The 16,280-nt window shown below is 54.0% G+C and overlaps 3 protein-coding genes across 3 annotated transcripts; all 3 read right to left on the bottom strand.

Moving 5' to 3' along the window:
* Positions 1-423: 423 nt before the first annotated feature.
* On the bottom strand, positions 424-4,035 carry LOC127393715 (11-beta-hydroxysteroid dehydrogenase 1-like). Its single transcript, XM_051639065.1, has 6 exons — positions 3,811-4,035; positions 3,145-3,275; positions 2,506-2,617; positions 2,187-2,372; positions 1,497-1,640; positions 424-1,099 (listed from the first exon to the last, which is right to left on the bottom strand). The coding sequence occupies exons 1-6, from the start codon at positions 3,896-3,898 to the stop codon at positions 879-881; spliced, it is 882 nt and encodes a 293-aa protein (XP_051495025.1). The 5' UTR covers positions 3,899-4,035; the 3' UTR covers positions 424-878.
* Positions 4,036-5,364: 1,329 nt separating this feature from the next.
* On the bottom strand, positions 5,365-9,492 carry LOC127393716 (11-beta-hydroxysteroid dehydrogenase 1-like). Its single transcript, XM_051639066.1, has 6 exons — positions 9,405-9,492; positions 8,754-8,884; positions 7,974-8,085; positions 7,202-7,387; positions 6,253-6,396; positions 5,365-5,705 (listed from the first exon to the last, which is right to left on the bottom strand). Exons 1-6 carry the CDS (start codon positions 9,490-9,492, stop codon positions 5,470-5,472), a joined length of 897 nt encoding a protein of 298 aa, XP_051495026.1. The 3' UTR covers positions 5,365-5,469.
* A 4,999-nt stretch (positions 9,493-14,491) lies between these two features.
* On the bottom strand, positions 14,492-15,548 carry G0S2 (G0/G1 switch 2). Its single transcript, XM_051638891.1, has 2 exons — positions 15,418-15,548; positions 14,492-15,107 (listed from the first exon to the last, which is right to left on the bottom strand). Exon 2 carries the CDS (start codon positions 15,067-15,069, stop codon positions 14,770-14,772), a length of 300 nt encoding a protein of 99 aa, XP_051494851.1. The 5' UTR covers positions 15,070-15,107; positions 15,418-15,548; the 3' UTR covers positions 14,492-14,769.
* Positions 15,549-16,280: the final 732 nt, after the last annotated feature.

The raw sequence follows: 16,280 nt of genomic DNA, 5'->3' as shown, positions 1-16,280 counted from the left end.
CGGAGTTTGGGTTATCTTGGGACCCCAAAGTCTCCAGCTTCTCTCTAAGCAGAGCTGGCAGTTATCTCTTGGGCCATCTCCCTTTATCGGTCTCTGACACGCGGAGGTTGAGCGCAGGTTCACGGAGCTGCTTGTGACACTCGGTGACTGAGTCTCCCCGAGCTGCTTTGGGGCAGAGAAATCCAGACTTAGGGAAGTACAGTAATGCTATTATTTTAAGGCTTCTTGCAGATTGGAAAGGGGAAAAAAAGTGTGTATTGGCAGCTGAGGAGAGGTCACAAATGGCAGAAATTCATTAAGGTCTTTAGAGAAGTGAAAGCTGCATTAATGCAAATCATGCAGGGAGGTGGATTTAACCAGCTGGGTGCTGATAAGGGCTCTGTGCCCATGCACGTGGAAAAAGAACACGAGTAAAAGCAGAGATCTCTTAAAGTAACGTAAGATTTATTTTTACAAAGACTATTCTAGTAGGGATACATGGCAAAAAATGTCCTGGCACAAAGACCCTCTTGTGGCTTTGGGTGGTTTGTGCTGCTGGTCCCAGATCCTTGTTCCTGCTGCCCATGGTGCTCCCACCACTGCTGCTGGGGAAAGTGTCTGGAGGGTGAGCAGGAAACTGCTGGTGAGCAGGTCTTGCTGCCAGGAGCTTCTCTGAAGCGCCTCTTGATCGGAAAAATCCACTTGCAACCGTTCATTACTTTAAAAGGACATTTTCATGCTGTGTGTGCCAGGCTTTTGGTGCATCCATCTCAGGTTGCCAGGGCGTGTTGCACAGGGCTGTCCTGGTGGCGAGGACACGGGCACCTGAGCAGCTGGACTGACAGCCCCATCCCTCGTGCCTGGCCCAAGGTGTCCTTGGGTGCCTGCTGCCCTGGGGGCTACGCTCTTTTGATGTTTTCCACCTTGTAGCTGCTCCTGACGAGGGAGTCGAGGAAGTCGGGGGCTATGGCCCGCAGCAGGACCATGCTGCTGGCCACCAGGGCTGGGTAGTGCAGCTCCCGCCGGCGCAGCGTCCCGCTCTTGATGATCTCCAGCGCACATTCCTCCTTCGGCGCTGGCTTGTCCTGGATGACGTGGGAAACGGCTCGCACGGCGCTCTCTGGGGTGAGGGGGGGACAGGGAGGGAAGGAGCAGTGTCAGATGCAGGAGTTGCCACAGGCACCACAGGCTCAGCTGGGCTGTCTGTAGTGTCCTCTGACAAACTTTTCAAGGCTTAGAATAGTTGCATTAAAGAACAATTACAGCGACGTCCTTCCCTTTCCACCTCTTAAGTGGCCATAGGACAGAATCACCACCCTCCCTGGCTTTACTGCCAGGAGAGTAGAGTCAAAGGTCTCAGGACACACTTTGTGAAGAGCTGGGGTGCTATTCCCAGAGCTGTTGGGGCCCAGCAGGGGTGGGGAGGTGCTGTGCTGAGCAGCTGGGGGCTGGTGGGTGGGCTCAGCCTGGCTCTGCCTGGAAGGGCACTGAGTCCAGCCCAGAGACGCTGATCTTACCTGTGTTGATGTAGCCCAGGATGCAGAGTGTGATGGAGACATTGACCTTGTCTATGATGAATTCCTGTCGCAAGGAGCTGAAAAATCCATCTAAGGCAAACTTAGTTGCAGAATAGGGAGCAGTAAACGGAGAGCCAACTTTACCTGAAGCAGAGAGACAGTTTCAGGGTTCATGTACTGGGTAAACACCAGGCTGCAGGGCTCTCCCCTCCTCTTGCCCTTCAAGTAGCTACAATATGGTGATTTAGGATGACTGAGTAATCTGTCAGGCATGCTTGAGAGACACAAACAAATGCAGGAATGTTTAAAATGTAACATATGGCATGAAGTACCTTCAGTTGTGGGTGATACTATTCTTTTATTCCTGCATAAATACCTGTGTATAGCAAATGCATGCATAATATGTGGCCCAGCACATGAAATAACCTGCAGTGGTGTACCCTGACTGCAGTGCATGAAGGTGATTAGTGGGTGCAAAGAGACTGGCAGCACAGGGTATAGAATATAAATCCCACAGAGGACTTGAATTGTGCATCCAGGGCATAAATCACATGCTGAACCCGACTCCCAGTAGGGTGGCTTTCTGCCTTTATGGTCCTTATTCTTTCTTTTGAAGAAGAGCCACAGCAGGGATCCCTTGAAGGCAGAAGAAGGGACTGGGCAGGGAGAGTCTGGCCCTTGTGTGCTCACCTGCTATGGATGAAACCACCACGATGCTGCCCTCACTCTCCTTTAGCATGGGCAGGGCAGACATGGTCATTGCCACGTAGCTGAGGAAGTTGGTTTCTAGGAGCTTTCGTACGTGCCCAACATCCCCGTTGAAGTAGTTGAAGTAGCTGAACCCGATGTGGTTTAGGATGAGCATGTCGAGGCCTCCTGGAAGCAGAATGTGTTTGCTATTGGCAACCAGCATCTCGAAGCAAAGCAACTTCTTGGTGACTGGGATGGCCCCAAAAATGTAGTGTGGGGTGTTTTGGGGAGTGAGGAGGGGCAGGTTCCCACCACCTACCCCAGGTGTTCTCAGCCTCCTTCACCACCACCTCGGGGAACGTGGTGTCCTCCATGGAGCCGCTCACGTAGCGTGCAGAGGCAGCGCCCAGCTCCAAGCAGCGCTCCACCACCTGCAGTGACAGCGGGAGCAGTGTTGGGGACAGACCCCCCTCTGTGGACCCCCAGCCCCATGGAGGCTGCTGCTGTCTTGGGGTGGATGGGCAGAGCATCTCCCTGTCCCACTGGAAACCCTCCTCCCTTCATGGCTCAGAGAAATGTTTCTAAACGATGGCACATCAGAGCCAAATATTTAGTATTTATAAATAGGGATATAGTTGCTTAATCTTGTTTCTGTTGTGTATGTGATGCAAAAGCAGGTTCAGGCTTTGAGAAAGGGCAAGGATTGATCAGACCAGGACTTGGGCAGACTAGTGTTCCCAGCCACAGACTGAGGAGGAAGCAATGCCATGCTGTCAGTGTTGGAAATGCTGCTTGTTGTGGTGTGGGGGGGATGCGTGTTAGAACAGGCTTGTGGGGGGCTGGATCTGTAGGCTATTTGGCATCCCCACATGCCCAAGCTGGGGTGAATATCTGCTGTCGTGGGGTTCTGAGCTGCAAATGTGCTTGGCCAGCCTGGCAGGCCCTGCTTGCCATTTACTTTCTGCAGCTTGGCCTCGGTGCGCGCGGTGAGCAGCAGGTGGGTCTCCATGCGCGCCAGGTGATAGGCCATCTGCTCCCCGATGCCGCTGCTGGCGCCCGTCACGATCACCCGCTTCCCCCGCAGCATCTCTGGAGGGGAGGACACAGAGCACAGCCCACATCATCCCCCTGCACGTGGCTGCTGCAGCTCCTCTCTGCCCCTCGCCTTGGGGTGCAGGGAGAGGTGGGTGGCAGCACCCCCGCTGCAGCGTGCACCCCTCCTGCAGAGCCCAACTGGAGCCGTAATCCCAGTTTGGCAGCGAGTGTGTGCGAGGCTTGAGCTCTGCATCCAGCCTGGGCTGGGAGTGGCTTTTGGAAAAGGCAAGAGTTGACTAATAAAAGGATTTGAAGCAGTTAACTGCATGTTTCCCAAATAAATCATTTGCTGAGGGGAGACACTCTGCATCCCAGCAGATCCCAGCTTAATCCCGTGAGTTTCCCGTGCTGTGCAGGATGCTCTGACCCCCTCGCACCGGGGGCTGCCGGCGCCCCCTCCTGAGCCCTCAGCCCTCCCGTGCTTGGGCTCTTCCAGCTCTGCTCTGAAAAGCCCTTCAAAGGGCCCGTGCTCTGCTGCACTCAGCAGGCCCAGGCTGTGCCTGTGAAGCCTGTGTTCCCCAGGCCTTACCTTCGCTGAAATTCTCGGGTGCTGAATAAAAATAAACAGCCAAGGCCAGACCCAGCAAGGGGGTGCAAATCTTCAGGAGCAGACCCATCCCTCTGCAGAAGTACAGGCAGGAGCGAGAGAAACTCTGTGGCTCTGGTGAAGGGGCTGTGGACGTGTCAGCTGGAAATGGGGCTGGGAGTGCCTGCAGGTTGGAACTGATTCTTGGCTTGTTCAGGCTGGCTGGTATCTGTGGGACCTTTTCCTTGCACTTCCTGTGATTTAGCAAACATTAACCTGCAGGAGAGTGGTGCTTTGGACTTTAGGCTGCCCCTTCGCACCCTTGTCCTGGTTTGGGTGTGGTTTTGGGAGCGTCGAAGGGACGGAGGGCACTGAAAAGCTTTTTGCTCCCTAGAGCTGTGGGTTTATTTGGTGGCTGCCTTTGGGGCTGGGACACCCGTGTCCCCTCAGAGGGCATCCTTCTCTCTCTCTCTCCATGTCTAAAATGGAGGCAACGCTTCTGTCCCTTGCTGGCTGCTGCAAGGATTTATTGATCGGCAGCAACACTGTGGTACAGGCCCGTATGAAAACATACAGAGAGCAGGCTGGCAGTTTGTGGGTTTAGACCCTGATTTGTGTATCTGGCTTATCCTACATGGTATCACCATTGGGTGGTTCTTACACCTAAAATACTGCACTCCTGTCTTGAGGAATCCACTGGTTCCAAAAGGCAGTAGAAGAGCCAGGTGGGTGAATAATAAAAGATCTTCAGCTTTCCTGAGCACTGCATGTCACACTGCTCACCACCTGCCTGGGTACATGGTGAGCAGGTTTGCAGATCGTTTTCTGAAAGTTTAAAGGGCAAAATTCCCTCTGTGTGCACTGGTTTGTGTAGGGGATCTTGGGGTAAGGAGAAGTGCCTGTTCCTGGTTTTCTTTAGGAAGCAAGGAGCAAGGTGATGCTGGGGAGTGCTTTGGTGGGAAGGGTTTTGGGGAGGATTGTGTTGCTTTGGGGCAGGACAGGGAAGAGTTGGTGCTGGAATGGCCAGAACCAAGTTAGATGTGAATGCACCAACTTGGGGAGCAGAGCAGGGCTCGCTGGAGCTCTGGTCTTGTGTTGTGTCCATCGCTCCTGGGGCTGAGCTCTCTGCTCAGGGTGGCAGTGCAGCAGCTCTGAGCATCCTGCAGGTGGTGTAAAGAAAACAAACTTCCTACCAACTTTGGGAATTTTTGCTTGGGGTAAAAAGTTGGCCATTAAGATAAAGTATACCAAAGGGCAGTAACTCCTAAAATGGTTGTTGCAAGGGTTCGCTGTTCCTGTGACAGGCAGGTCGGGGGGGTTGTGCCCCCTCACAGCAGCCTTGGAAAAGGGCTGATAACCCCACAGAAAACACACACAACTCTCAGGTTAGTAGGTTTTATCTTAACAATTAGTTTCTTCCCGCTTTCCCCTGGCCTGGGGAAGGGTCTGGCAGACGCGACCCTGCAGCTGCAGGGATTTCCCACCTTCCCGCTTCGTCCCGCGGCGCGGCCGCGCCAGCTGAACCGGTACCTGCTCGAAGCGCAAGCGGAGCGTTCCGACGGGGGGGGCGGCCCGTTCCGGCGGGGGGGCCCGGGCTGCACGTCCCGTCTCCGCCGGCAGAGGAGGGTGTTGCCCCGGCCAACCCTCCCCGCTCGCTGCCGCTCAGCTCTCGCCGGGCCGGGCCGGCTGCAGCCGCTCCAGGCGGTACCGGCCGCGCACCAGGCGGTCCAGCAGCGCGGGGGCCCAGTCGCGCAGCAGCAGCGGCAGGCGGGTCGAGCTGTACCGGTAGAAGAGCTCCCGCCGCCGCAGCGCGGCTCCCTGCAGGATCGCGAGCGCGCACTGCGCGCGCGGCGCCGGCGACACCGACAGCAGCTCCGCGGCGGCGCGCAGCGCGCTCTCTGCGGGGGGGGGCGGTGTCAGGCGGGGCGGGGGGGTCCCTGGGGGTCCCAGGGGTGCGGGGGGATCCCTGCGGGTCCTGGGGGGCCTCCCCCATTAACGGGCAGCGGGGAGAGCGAGGCCCGCGGGAGGTTCGCCAGAAGTGGGACGGGTCGGTCCGCACTTCAGAGGGCAAATCCATCAGGATTTCCGCGGGCTGCCCGGCCCCTGCGGAGCTCCGGCCGCTGCCCCCCTCGTGCCCTCGCGTTCCCGCACCCCCTTGTTGTGTCGGGACGTGGGATCAACGGGACGTGGGCGGCTGGAGGGGCCCTTTGTGAGGGTTTAGTGCTGCGCTGGCCTGGGTGCGGGAGCTGGTTTTATGTTGCGGGGGGAAGGAAGGAGTTGTGAGTCGATGTTTGGGTGGGTGAGAGGTGGGATCCCCCGGAGCCCGCGGGCGCTGCCCAGCAGCAGCAGCAGCAGCAGAGGTGACAGGGGAGAGCTGGGACAGGGGGAGAGGCTGAGGGTGACGCTCAGCTCCTGACCCGCCAGGTCAGGCAGTGCTGCTCTTACCCGTGTCGATGAAGCCAAGGATGCAGAGTGTGATGGAAACATTAATGCTCTGAATGGTGAACTCCTGCCTCAGGGAGCTGAAAAATCCATCCAAGGCAAACTTAGTTGCAGAGTAGGGGGCCGTAAAGGGAAACCCGACTTTACCTGGACACAGAGTGAAGTTCTGTTAGAGCACAGAAAGCTGCTCTGCCTGAGCCTCTGCTTTGCTCTTCAACAGAAAGTATTTTACCCAAAGGGAGTTTACTGGTAGGGAAATGTCATCCTGGCACCTGAACAGCAGCATTACAGATATTCCTGTTAGCTCCCAGCTGTTTTTAAGGCCAACACCAAGTCTCATGTGTCTGCTCAGGGTATGAGCAATCCTCGGTAACCAGGAAACCCTCCGAGGGAAGAGATAGAGCAAAGTTTAAACTCTTGTCTCTGGATACTGAGCTAAGCTGATCACTAGCAGACTAACCATCATACAAGCCGTGAGCAGGGACATCTGGTAGTAATTTTGTTTCCTGACTTAACAGAAATCTATTAAACAGAGTCATGTTTTTGTGAATAGAGTGAGTCAATAGCTCACTCTACAAATATTAGCAGGAACTTGACCTGCCAAACCAAGATGCATGGTAAGAAATATGATGCAGTGAGAAATCAGTGCGTTTCCATTCTTCTCCATAAAACTGGAGGTGGATGAGCCCTGCTGCTCTAATGAGCCTGACACCAGGGTATGGGGTTTAATTATGGGGCTGGTCAAAAAAAAGCCAGCTGGGGTGATGGGATTGCAGCAGGAAACAATGTCCATCAAGGCAGTGCAAAAAAGATCTGGGTTTGGGGTTTTTTTAGTGTGTTAAGCAGTTACGGCTCCTCAAGGGTTCCTGGTGTCTGCATGTGCAGCTTCTGAAGTTTAGCCTGTGGTGTCTTTGGGCTGAATCCCATGTCACCTACTTTGCTCCCCACTCACCTGCCATGGATGAAACCACCACGATGCTGCCCTCGCTCTCCTTCAGCATGGGCAGGGCAGACGTGGTCATGGCCACGTAGCTGAGGAAGTTGATCTCCAGGAGCTTTCGTACATGTCCAACATCCCCATTGAAATAACCAAAGTATGATGTGCCAACGTGGTTAAGAATCAGCATGTCGAGGCCTCCTGCAAGCAGAGGAGCAGGCATTAGTGCTGGGGGGACAGGGATACAACCAGCAGAGCCTCTCCTGAGAGCAAAAGAAATGTAACATAAAGAAATCAGGTTTTTGGGTCAGAGCTGTGGATCTCTGGATCAGGGATATAATCTGGATGGCGGTTGCCAGTACAATTTTTGTTGTAATTTTTTTCTTTTTATGGTTCAAACCACAAACATCAAGACCCAAGGGAGATCACCCTCGAAGTGCTTGTGGGTCTGGGGCAGGAGAGGGAGAGCTCTGTGTGGAGCTGAAATGTTGCGTTTCTGCAGCCATGACCCATGACCACGATAGCTAGGCTGCCACGGGCCTGAAGGATGGCTTCAGACCACAGCGGCTGGGGTGGTGAAATCCAGGACCGTGGTGCTGGGACAGGATGTCACGAGGGCACGGAGCTGAAATCGAGAGCGCAGTTCAGTGTGAGCTGGAGCGCTGGAGGCGCGGGGCTGCCGCTCGCGTTTCACCACACCTCCATCGCTCCTGCTGTTTGAAGTGGGCCAGAAGCAGGGTGGCTGAGGAGGGATGCAGTGTCCCTCACCTGCAGGCTGCAAACATACCCAGCAAGGTCCCTGCCTCCTTCACCACGTGCTCGGCGAAGGCCGTGTCCTCCATGGTGCCGCTGATGTACCGCGCCGAGGCTGCGCCCAGCTCCAGGCACCGCTGCACCACCTGCCCCGGGGACACCGGCCATCAGCCCCCCCCGGCCTGCCTGGGGACACCGAGCATCAGCCCCAACCCCCCCCCGCCCCCACCTGCCCCGGGGACACCGGGCATCAGCTCCGCCACACCCCCGCCCCCCCCCCCCCCCCCCGGCCTGGCCCGGGGACACTGGGCATCAGCCCCCAACCCTGCCCTGCCCCCAGGAGCTGCTGCCATAGCAAATGAGGGTGTCTGTGCTCCCTGTGATGTGTCCCAGTGGATTGGAGTTTTCAGGAGCGTGTTTGGAGACTCTTAAGCTTCAAAAGGAGGCTGAGAACTTGTCCCTTTGGTGAATGTGTTAGCCAGGGCAGTCTGGCTCTTGTTGGTGTTGGGATTGCGTGTGTGTGTGGTGAGCAGGAGCCCGTGGATCAGCGCAGTGGAATGCGGGTGTGTGTGCTGAGGGAGCCCATGGATGTGGATGTGTGTACATAACTAAGCAAGCTCAGATACCATCACCTGTGCTGTACAGGGTGCACGTATCTGCAGGAGCTCTGGGCAGTGCAGCACGCCCGTGACCTGTGCTCTGGTGTCTGTGCCATGGCAATTCCATGTGCCTGTGTTCATGCGTGTACCTGTGAGCTTGTCCTTGACCTATTTGTGAATGAACATGCGTGTGTGAGTGCTCAGCTTGCATTTACTTTCTGGAGCTTGGCCTCTGTCCGTGCCGTGATCAGGATGTGGGCTCCCATCCGTGCCAGGTGATAAGCCATCTCCTCTCCAATCCCAGTGCTTGCTCCAGTGACAATCACCCGCTTCCCTTTCAGCATTTCTGGGGACCAAGGCACAGGGATTTAATTTATCCAAATGCTATTTTAAAATAGAATAAAATATCCCCTCGTACCCCCAAAAGTAAGTGGTTAACTGGAAGCCCAGTGCGCCTGCGAGCGCAGGAGCGTCCGGCGTGGGGATGTATTTTTCTACAAGTCAGGACACAACTTCCAAACACCCCAATTATTTTGTAATGAAAATAATCCCCTAAGTCCATGCTTTAAAGCTTAAAATCCAGTATTTTAAAGTAACATTTATAAATTCTATTGGTACACTCTGGAAAATTGAGTGTTCAGAGCCCCCTTCCTCTCAGACCCCCTGCCTCACCTCCTCCCTCAGTATTTCTGCATGTTAGTTGCTCGTTGGATTTCAGATCTTCTTTAAAAAAAACTTTCCAGTATCAGCCACCACACACAGACTCAGATGTGGTTTGGTCCAAGCCCTGCATACTTTCTATGCAAAACACTCAAAATGGCTTTTAATATTTTTTCCTTAAAAACAGATTCACTTTTAATACTTACCCGGTTTGAAATTCTCCCTCGCAGAATAGAACCAGAAGGCCAAAACCAATCCCAAAAAGGGAATGAGAATCTTTTGCAACCAACCCATCCCACTGTGGAGTCAGGAAATAAAGCATGAAAGAAAAGGGAGGAAAAAAAACCCCTCTGCAGAGCAGCTCCAGAAGAAAGCAGTGATGCCAGTCCTTTAAAACCTGTTAGCGAAGGGAACGGCAGCTTCCCAAGCACTGGAAAATCCCGGGTGGATGGATGAGTGGAGCAAACCCTTTGGTTTGCACCCTGCTGCAGCTGGCAAACCTCGGCCTAACCGAGGGTGCAGTTTGGGTTCTGCCCGGCTCTTTTCATATTTCCTGTCCTACGTTAAAATGCAGGATTTTGCACAACACCCTGAAGAGGTGTGTCTTTGCAGAGCAGCATCAAGTTTCACTTCAAGAACATCAGAGGCAGGCCCAGTGCAGGTGGTTAAACATCATCCTTCATTCCCACTGGCACCACAGGCAGGTCCCACCACTGCCAAAACCCTCCTTGGGGGGGAGGGACTGCCGTGCTGGGGGGGACATGCAGCAGGACACCCACAAGGTCCTGTACTCCCCAGGGCAGCTGCCTGCCAGAGGGATGCTGGGCAATGGGGGCCCTGCAGCACCTCCCACCCCCAAACTGCGTCAGAAATGCTTTTGCTGAGGTTTGTTTGTTTGGGTTTTTACCTCTACTTACTCCTGTGAGCAGCTGAGGGGGGATGGGCTGAGCTGAACCCATCACTGGGGGTGCAACTGCCCCAGGCCAAGGGGCTGCTGGGGCACAGGGAGCTTTGTAGTGAAATACAGAATGCTGTTTTCTGCAGGGAAATAGGGGTCCTCGCTGCTGTGGTTCCTGCTTTGAGATTTGCAAGAGCTTTGTTCTTTAAGTGACTACAGTCTGAGGCAAAAAACCTCTCACCTCTGCCTCCAGGCAGCACACAGGCAGTGCCACCCCTGCGAGAGGTACCAGGGATGCTCCAGCCTTGGTCTGGTGCTGGCTTCTCCATCTCAGAGTGCCAGAATCTGCTGGGGTGCATGAGACAGGGACATGCTGTGGGAGGTCCCTGTGCTCCTGGAGCTGCTTCACCAGAGCCTCTGCCCCCCAGGAGGGAAAGCTGTGTTTGCTGGGACAGGAGCCTCCCCTGCAGTGCAGGGGCTGCAGCACCCTCTGGTTTATGTGGGCACAGTGTCTTGGTGGTCTCTCTCAGACCCCTCCACCATAAACAATCAGAAATAATTATTTAAAGGAAACTTTCTTCCCCTATGGCAGCTTTAAAATGCTGATTATTTGATCTAGTGATGTGTCTGCTTGGGCAGTGGAGCTCTCTGGCATTGCCTCTGCTTCATGTAGTATTTTTTTCTTTTCTGCTTCAATCTCTACTTTCCATTTGGTAAGAAGCACTCAGCCCACCCTTGGCCAGGTAACACCAGGACAGTCACTCTGCCTTTTCCTGCCTCCCTTTGCTTTTAACTTGGGTAATGATCATGGAGCAACCACTTCATTCCTTGCCTTGAAGAAAATGATTTAATTAACCTTACCGGAGCACTGATCTTATCTCTGTTGCCTGCAGGGAGAGAGGCTCTTTTCAAATATTGTTGTTTATTACCAGCATTGGGATACTGCAGTAAAGCAATAACTGCCAACCTTTGTGTCCTGTCTGGGGGCTTGGGGAGGGAATGGTGCTGCCATCCTGCCCTTTGCTCGGCCTCGGCACGGAGACATGGGGCTGAGGCAGCCCTGGGGCGCAGAGCTGAGCACTGCACATGCCTTGCTGGGCTGTTGTTTAATGAGGATTGCAGGTTTGTTCGGGGTTTTTTGTGTGAAATAGAGGAGCTGATGATAAAGGACTGAAAGACTGACTTTAATGTTTTTATTGAAGGAAACGGGTGTATGTGCAGGAGCTGCAGGGTCTGGCTGTGCCTGGCTGCCCGCGTGGGTTTGCTCTTGGCTGTCCGCTGCCCTTCCAGGGCTCTGCTGCTCCTCACTCCCACTCGCCGCTTTTTCTGGGTTTGTTTTGCTCTATGCAACTCAAGAACTTCTTTTCTGCCGTTTCCTGGGGGTAGGGAGCGAGGGAAGGGAGAGGTGACTGCAGAGAAGGGTTTTCTGATCTCGGCCCATGTGACCGGTCCTGGCCCTGCTGCTGAACCCTGGTCCCTTGGCAGAGGGAGCCAGCGGAGTGAGGTGGGAGATGGGGGAGCAGCCTCTTGCTTCTGAGATGGCTTCACCCACATTTTCCCGGACATACTCCCCCGCTGCACATGGTTCCTGCACCACTCGCCTGTCTGCCGCCGTGTTCTTCAAGGGGTGATGCTCGGCGCTGGGCTAACAGCTCTGCACGGGGGAGCTTCCTCATTTAGCGCTGCCTGGAGCTTCACTGGGAGGAAGAACCAACGCGAAGGGAACCTGTTCCGACAGCAAACTGGCGGAGCAGCAGAGGGAGCTGCTGGGCAGCCCCCCGGGCCCCCGGCCGCAGGGAGCGCGTTCCCGGGACTCGGGCAGGTTTGTTTGTGCGCGCAGCTCAGGGACTCAAAAGCCCTTGGCAGGAATTGGGATACGGCTTCTTTTTTTACTGTTTTGAGTGATACTCGGCGTTTTTCAACCCCTTATGAAATCTTTGCTAAATGCAGAGGGGTTTCCTTCCCCTTTCTCCTTTCTTTTTTCACATAGACATGAGAACATTTTCTCCTAGCCAGCTCAGGTCACTGTCAGCACAGGCTGGATTCCTTTACAGACACGGCCACTGTGAAGGGCTGCCCGCAGGTGTGTTTGCCCTGGGCTGGTGAAGGTGTGGACACCTGCTGGGCTGTGACAGGTCTGTGTGTAGTTCAGTGTCCTGCAAACCCCATCACTGCCATGGCTGCTCCCCAGAAATGCACCCTGAGGTCCCCAGGGAGACTTGAGAGGGTTGTAGGCCTGGCTCTGGTTTGACTTGGTACTTCTACTCACTGCTGGTTTAGAAAAAACTCTTGTCATGGAAGCCATGTCTAAGCACTATATTTTTTTTTTCCCTGTGTGACCAAATCAGGAGTTGCTGCCTTGATGCTTGATTGTTGGTCCTGTGGCTGCTTCAGGTCTTGGCTGTGATCCATGTTCTCAGTGCCCTTGGTATTGGATGGCAGAGGCTGATATGTTAACCTGGGCCCCTAATTTTAGCCTAGCAGCTCTTGAAATAGCCAGAGTCCAAACTGCAAATAGTGAGTGAGGAGTCTCTAAAGACATTTGGCTCATGCCCTTGAAGCAATTGTCCTATGAGGGAGGGCTGCTGGGTTTCAGGTGGCCTTCAGCTCCCTATGGTGAAAGCCTGGACAAGGGCTCCATGCTGAAATAAGATCTTTGAAGAGGTGTTGCAGGATGGGTACAGACAGATACCAGGCCTCATGCCAGCTGTAATTTTCCTGAGGACTTAATGCACCAGGAAAATGTCACATTTACAGGTTAAAGGCAACTGGGTTCAGACAAGTCTTTAAAAAGAATAACAGAAATCAACCTCCTGAGATGCTTGGCAACCTAACTCCTACCTTGAACAACGTGTGGCTCTCCAGAGCTTTTTTCCCTGGACTTTGGTTTAACTCAGTCTTCAATGCTCCTTATGCTTCTACACTGTAGCTTCCCTGAGGTGTCCTTGCTAGTACTGACTGTACATCTTATTCCATCTGGTTGCTCTCTGGTACATCCCAGCTCTTATAGTTTCTCTTTGTAATTCACACAAGGGCTTTCAAAATTTCTCTGCCACGCTCTGCTGCCCATGTGTGGGGATGCTTTTTGCTGGTGCCATGGGGTCTCGTTTGTGGCAGTTGTGTTGGCCAGGAGTTGTCTGGTGTCACAGCATGGGTGTGAGAGGGCTGGTTTAGAGAAGTTTGCTGAAGCCTTTTCACTTCCTGCATCTGGCAGCTCTGCCACTGGTCATCATTAAAGTGATGTCAAATGGATTACTAAACCTTCCTGTACACTGAATTTATCACCATGTGGCTTAAATAAGACTTTATATGGTCAGTGTAGTAAAATCAGTCATTAATGTGTGTCTGCAGCCATGGTAACCCAGAGGCTTGGCCCCTGGGCTGACCTTTGGGGTCATGCACAGAAGGTAAGGACCCCTGAGCCTGATGCGTCAGGAGGCAGCAGATCAGCTGTGGCAGGACATGGTTTTACCAAGTTGTTTCCAGAACCCCCAGTGCAGTGTGTGGTTTAGCTGCCTAATCCTGTTAGCTGTCTTAGGAGGAGCTATTTTGATTGTTCCACAAACCTCTTTGCTTTAAGCTGGATAACTGGAGGGCGGGTATGGGCAGCAGGGTGCCAACATGATACCAGGAGGCCATGAACACAGTGTGAGGACAAACCTAAGGTCCAAACCCAGAAGGGTTTATTTGGCTAATGTGACAGTCTTCAATCTAACACATTCCTATCAAGCCCAGGAAAGATTTTAAATAGGTGAAAGTCCTCTGATGAGTCTGGCAGTGCCCAGTGTATAGCCCTGAAGCCTGGATCCCTGTTTCCACACCATGCAGGCTGACCATGCCATCGTGTTTCTCCACACTTCAGTTTTTCCATCTGTGACACCCCTCTAACACTGGAAGCTAACATTACTGCCCCCTTTGGTGTCTGTGATGGGTTTGCAAAGGGTCCCGGGAAAGGCAGATGACAACTTTTAAGCTTTTTTTTTAGCTGCTCAGCAGCTGTAGCCTGATAGAGGATTGCTGGGCAATGGACAGGGCTTTTTAAACAGCTCAGGGTGTGCATGGCCAGGGCAGACAGGAATCTGTGCCATTAAACTCAGATAACCCCATGAATACAACCCCACAGACTTCAACCCAGGGCATGTGTCTGTCACCCGTGTGACACAAACGCTGCCTCCTCCCCCACTGCAGTTGCTCCATTTTGGAGCTGGAGGTAGGGAAAGGCCACCCCTTCATTCCCAGAGGGGAGGCCTCATCAGAGAGTGCAGTGACCCCCTCATCCCCCTAGCTATTCCCTGGGTCCCCCAGCTACCCCCAGAGAGAAGCCAGAGGCACAAGTGAAACCTATTTGTGAATCTGTAAGAAGGGTTTGAAATGAATGCAGCTGGAGAGCACCGGTACCATATAAAATATTTATTGATGTTGTAAAATGCATCTGTAATAAAAATAAGAAACCTTGCTGTGCATCTTGCACATTTTTATACCAACAAAAGGTATTTTTTCCCCACTGCTGCACAGCAGCAAATAAAACCGGTTGCTTCTTTCAAGTCTTGCACTTGCGGTCTCCTCCTTCAGCCAACCCTTCTCTTCTTGCTGGAACCACCACCAGGTAGGACAGGGCAGCAGAGTCTCTTGTGCTTGGTTGCTCAGCAGGTGCCTCTCCAGCTGCAGGGCTCTCAGCAGCCGTGCTGCCTGCTCACCAGGGCCCTCTGCATCCCCGCCGCCTTCTTGCTCTTTTCCAAGATCAAATCCTCCTGTTTCTGGGGAAGCCTTTGCTCTCTTGTTGGGGCAGGTTTCTTCTCCTCCTCTAGCGTCCCCCCAGAGGTGAAAGGACTGCACACTGTCTCCACCAGACCAATAACCACACCAAAGAAAGCCAGCACGCTGCCCAGCATGTACAGCTTGACCATCTTCCTGTTGGGCTTCTGGCTGAGCATTTCTTTGGCGAAGGGGATCAACTCATGCATGGTTTCCATTTTGATTTTCTGTGCAGCAGATGTGGAAGATGTCAGCTCTGCAAGAGAAGAGAGAGGGAGAGGGACGTTAGTTAAATCCAGCTGCTTGTTCCTGGAGTGGTCAGAGCCCCTCAGCCAGTCCAAGCTCTCCGCAGCTCCCCAGCCCTCCTTGTTTCTTGGGGAAACGTAGATTTCTCGCAGGCGGGTCGCTTCAGGAAACCCCCCACCCCACCGCCCCGCGGGGCGAGCAGCTGCAGGAGGGACCCCCCGCGGCTGTGACAAGGAGCGGGGACCCAGCCTGGCCCCCTTCGGAACAGCCCCCGCGCTGTGCACCGCAGCCCCCGCGCTTCTCCCACCGCTCCCCCTTACCCGGCGGTGGGTCTGCTGCGGGGCCGGGGCGGTGAGCGCTGCGGGCCGTGCCGGGCTGGCCGTGCCGTTCCGTGCCGGGCTGGCCGTGCTGTTCCGTGCCGGGCTCAGCTCCGCTCGCAGCTGCTGCCCGTGGCCGCCGCTGCCTCCTTATATCGGCGGCGGGGCGGGCGGGGCGGGCGGGGGCGGGATGCCCCGAGCACGCCGCCAGCACGGGCCGCCCCCCGCCTTGGCAGCTCCTGCCCTTAATCCGGCCAGGCTAAAAAAAAACCACTCTTTTTTTTTTTTCTCCCTCCTCCCCAACTTGCTAATGTTCCACCCCCCCCAGTAGAAAATAAAAAAAACCCCAAAGTCTGATTTGGGGGTTGGACGAGATGATCTTTTCGAGGTCACTTCCAACCCCCAGGACTCTGTGATTTCAGAGCCTAGTGATTTCAGACTTGCAGCTCTGGGGCTGCTTCTGTAGGAAACGTTATTAATAGATGGGCAGGAGCTTTCCTGGGCTAGTGCTGGGGCCTGAGGGAGAGGGTCCCCAGCTGCTGAAGTGTCACCGTGGCTGGATTTGTCCAAAGTCCAGTTCAGGAAGAGAGAGGGATTTGCCTCCCTGCTCTTCCTTGCAGGTAGAAAAGTGCCTCAACCAAGTGTAATGAAGGTATTACCCAGCATAAGGTGTGGAGACACTAAGGTTTCTGTAGGAGGTTGGTGACAAAAAAGAAAGCAGATAGATGTGGCATGTGACATCACCTTGATTTCTTACAAATAACTGGAAATCCATAAATTAGTGAAAGTTACAGGCAGCCTGTTAAGACCCTATTTTCACTTTTCCTACACTTGATGCTGAAACCCTGTAACACCCCGTTGTGTCA

Source organism: Apus apus, chromosome 23, assembly GCF_020740795.1.
Source record: "Apus apus isolate bApuApu2 chromosome 23, bApuApu2.pri.cur, whole genome shotgun sequence".
In the NCBI taxonomy this organism is placed as follows: Eukaryota; Metazoa; Chordata; class Aves; order Apodiformes; family Apodidae; genus Apus; species Apus apus.
The sequence above is the reverse complement of the archived record's forward strand: the minus strand, read 5'-3'. Positions and strand labels throughout refer to the sequence as shown.

What these genes read in the sequence shown, in the direction of transcription:
- LOC127393715 (XM_051639065.1), bottom strand. Translation starts at nt 3,898, where the DNA reads ATGGGTCTGCTCCTGAAGATTTGCACCCCCTTGCTGGGTCTGGCCTTG. An exon ending in CCGAGGCCAAGCTGCAGAAA is followed by an intron (nt 2,618 to 3,144) that starts GTAAATGGCAAG and finishes CTGTCACTGCAG; the next exon opens with GTGGTGGAGCGCTGCTTGGA. An exon ending in CCTGGGCTACATCAACACAG is followed by an intron (nt 1,100 to 1,496) that starts GTAAGATCAGCG and finishes CCCTCACCCCAG; the next exon opens with AGAGCGCCGTGCGAGCCGTT.
- LOC127393716 (XM_051639066.1), bottom strand. Translation starts at nt 9,492, where the DNA reads ATGGGTTGGTTGCAAAAGATTCTCATTCCCTTTTTGGGATTGGTTTTG. An exon ending in GAGGGAGAATTTCAAACCGG is followed by an intron (nt 8,885 to 9,404) that starts GTAAGTATTAAA and finishes CTTGGTCCCCAG; the next exon opens with AAATGCTGAAAGGGAAGCGG. An exon ending in GGAGGCAGGGACCTTGCTGG is followed by an intron (nt 7,388 to 7,973) that starts GTATGTTTGCAG and finishes CTCTGCTTGCAG; the next exon opens with GAGGCCTCGACATGCTGATT.
- G0S2 (XM_051638891.1), bottom strand. Translation starts at nt 15,069, where the DNA reads ATGGAAACCATGCATGAGTTGATCCCCTTCGCCAAAGAAATGCTCAGC.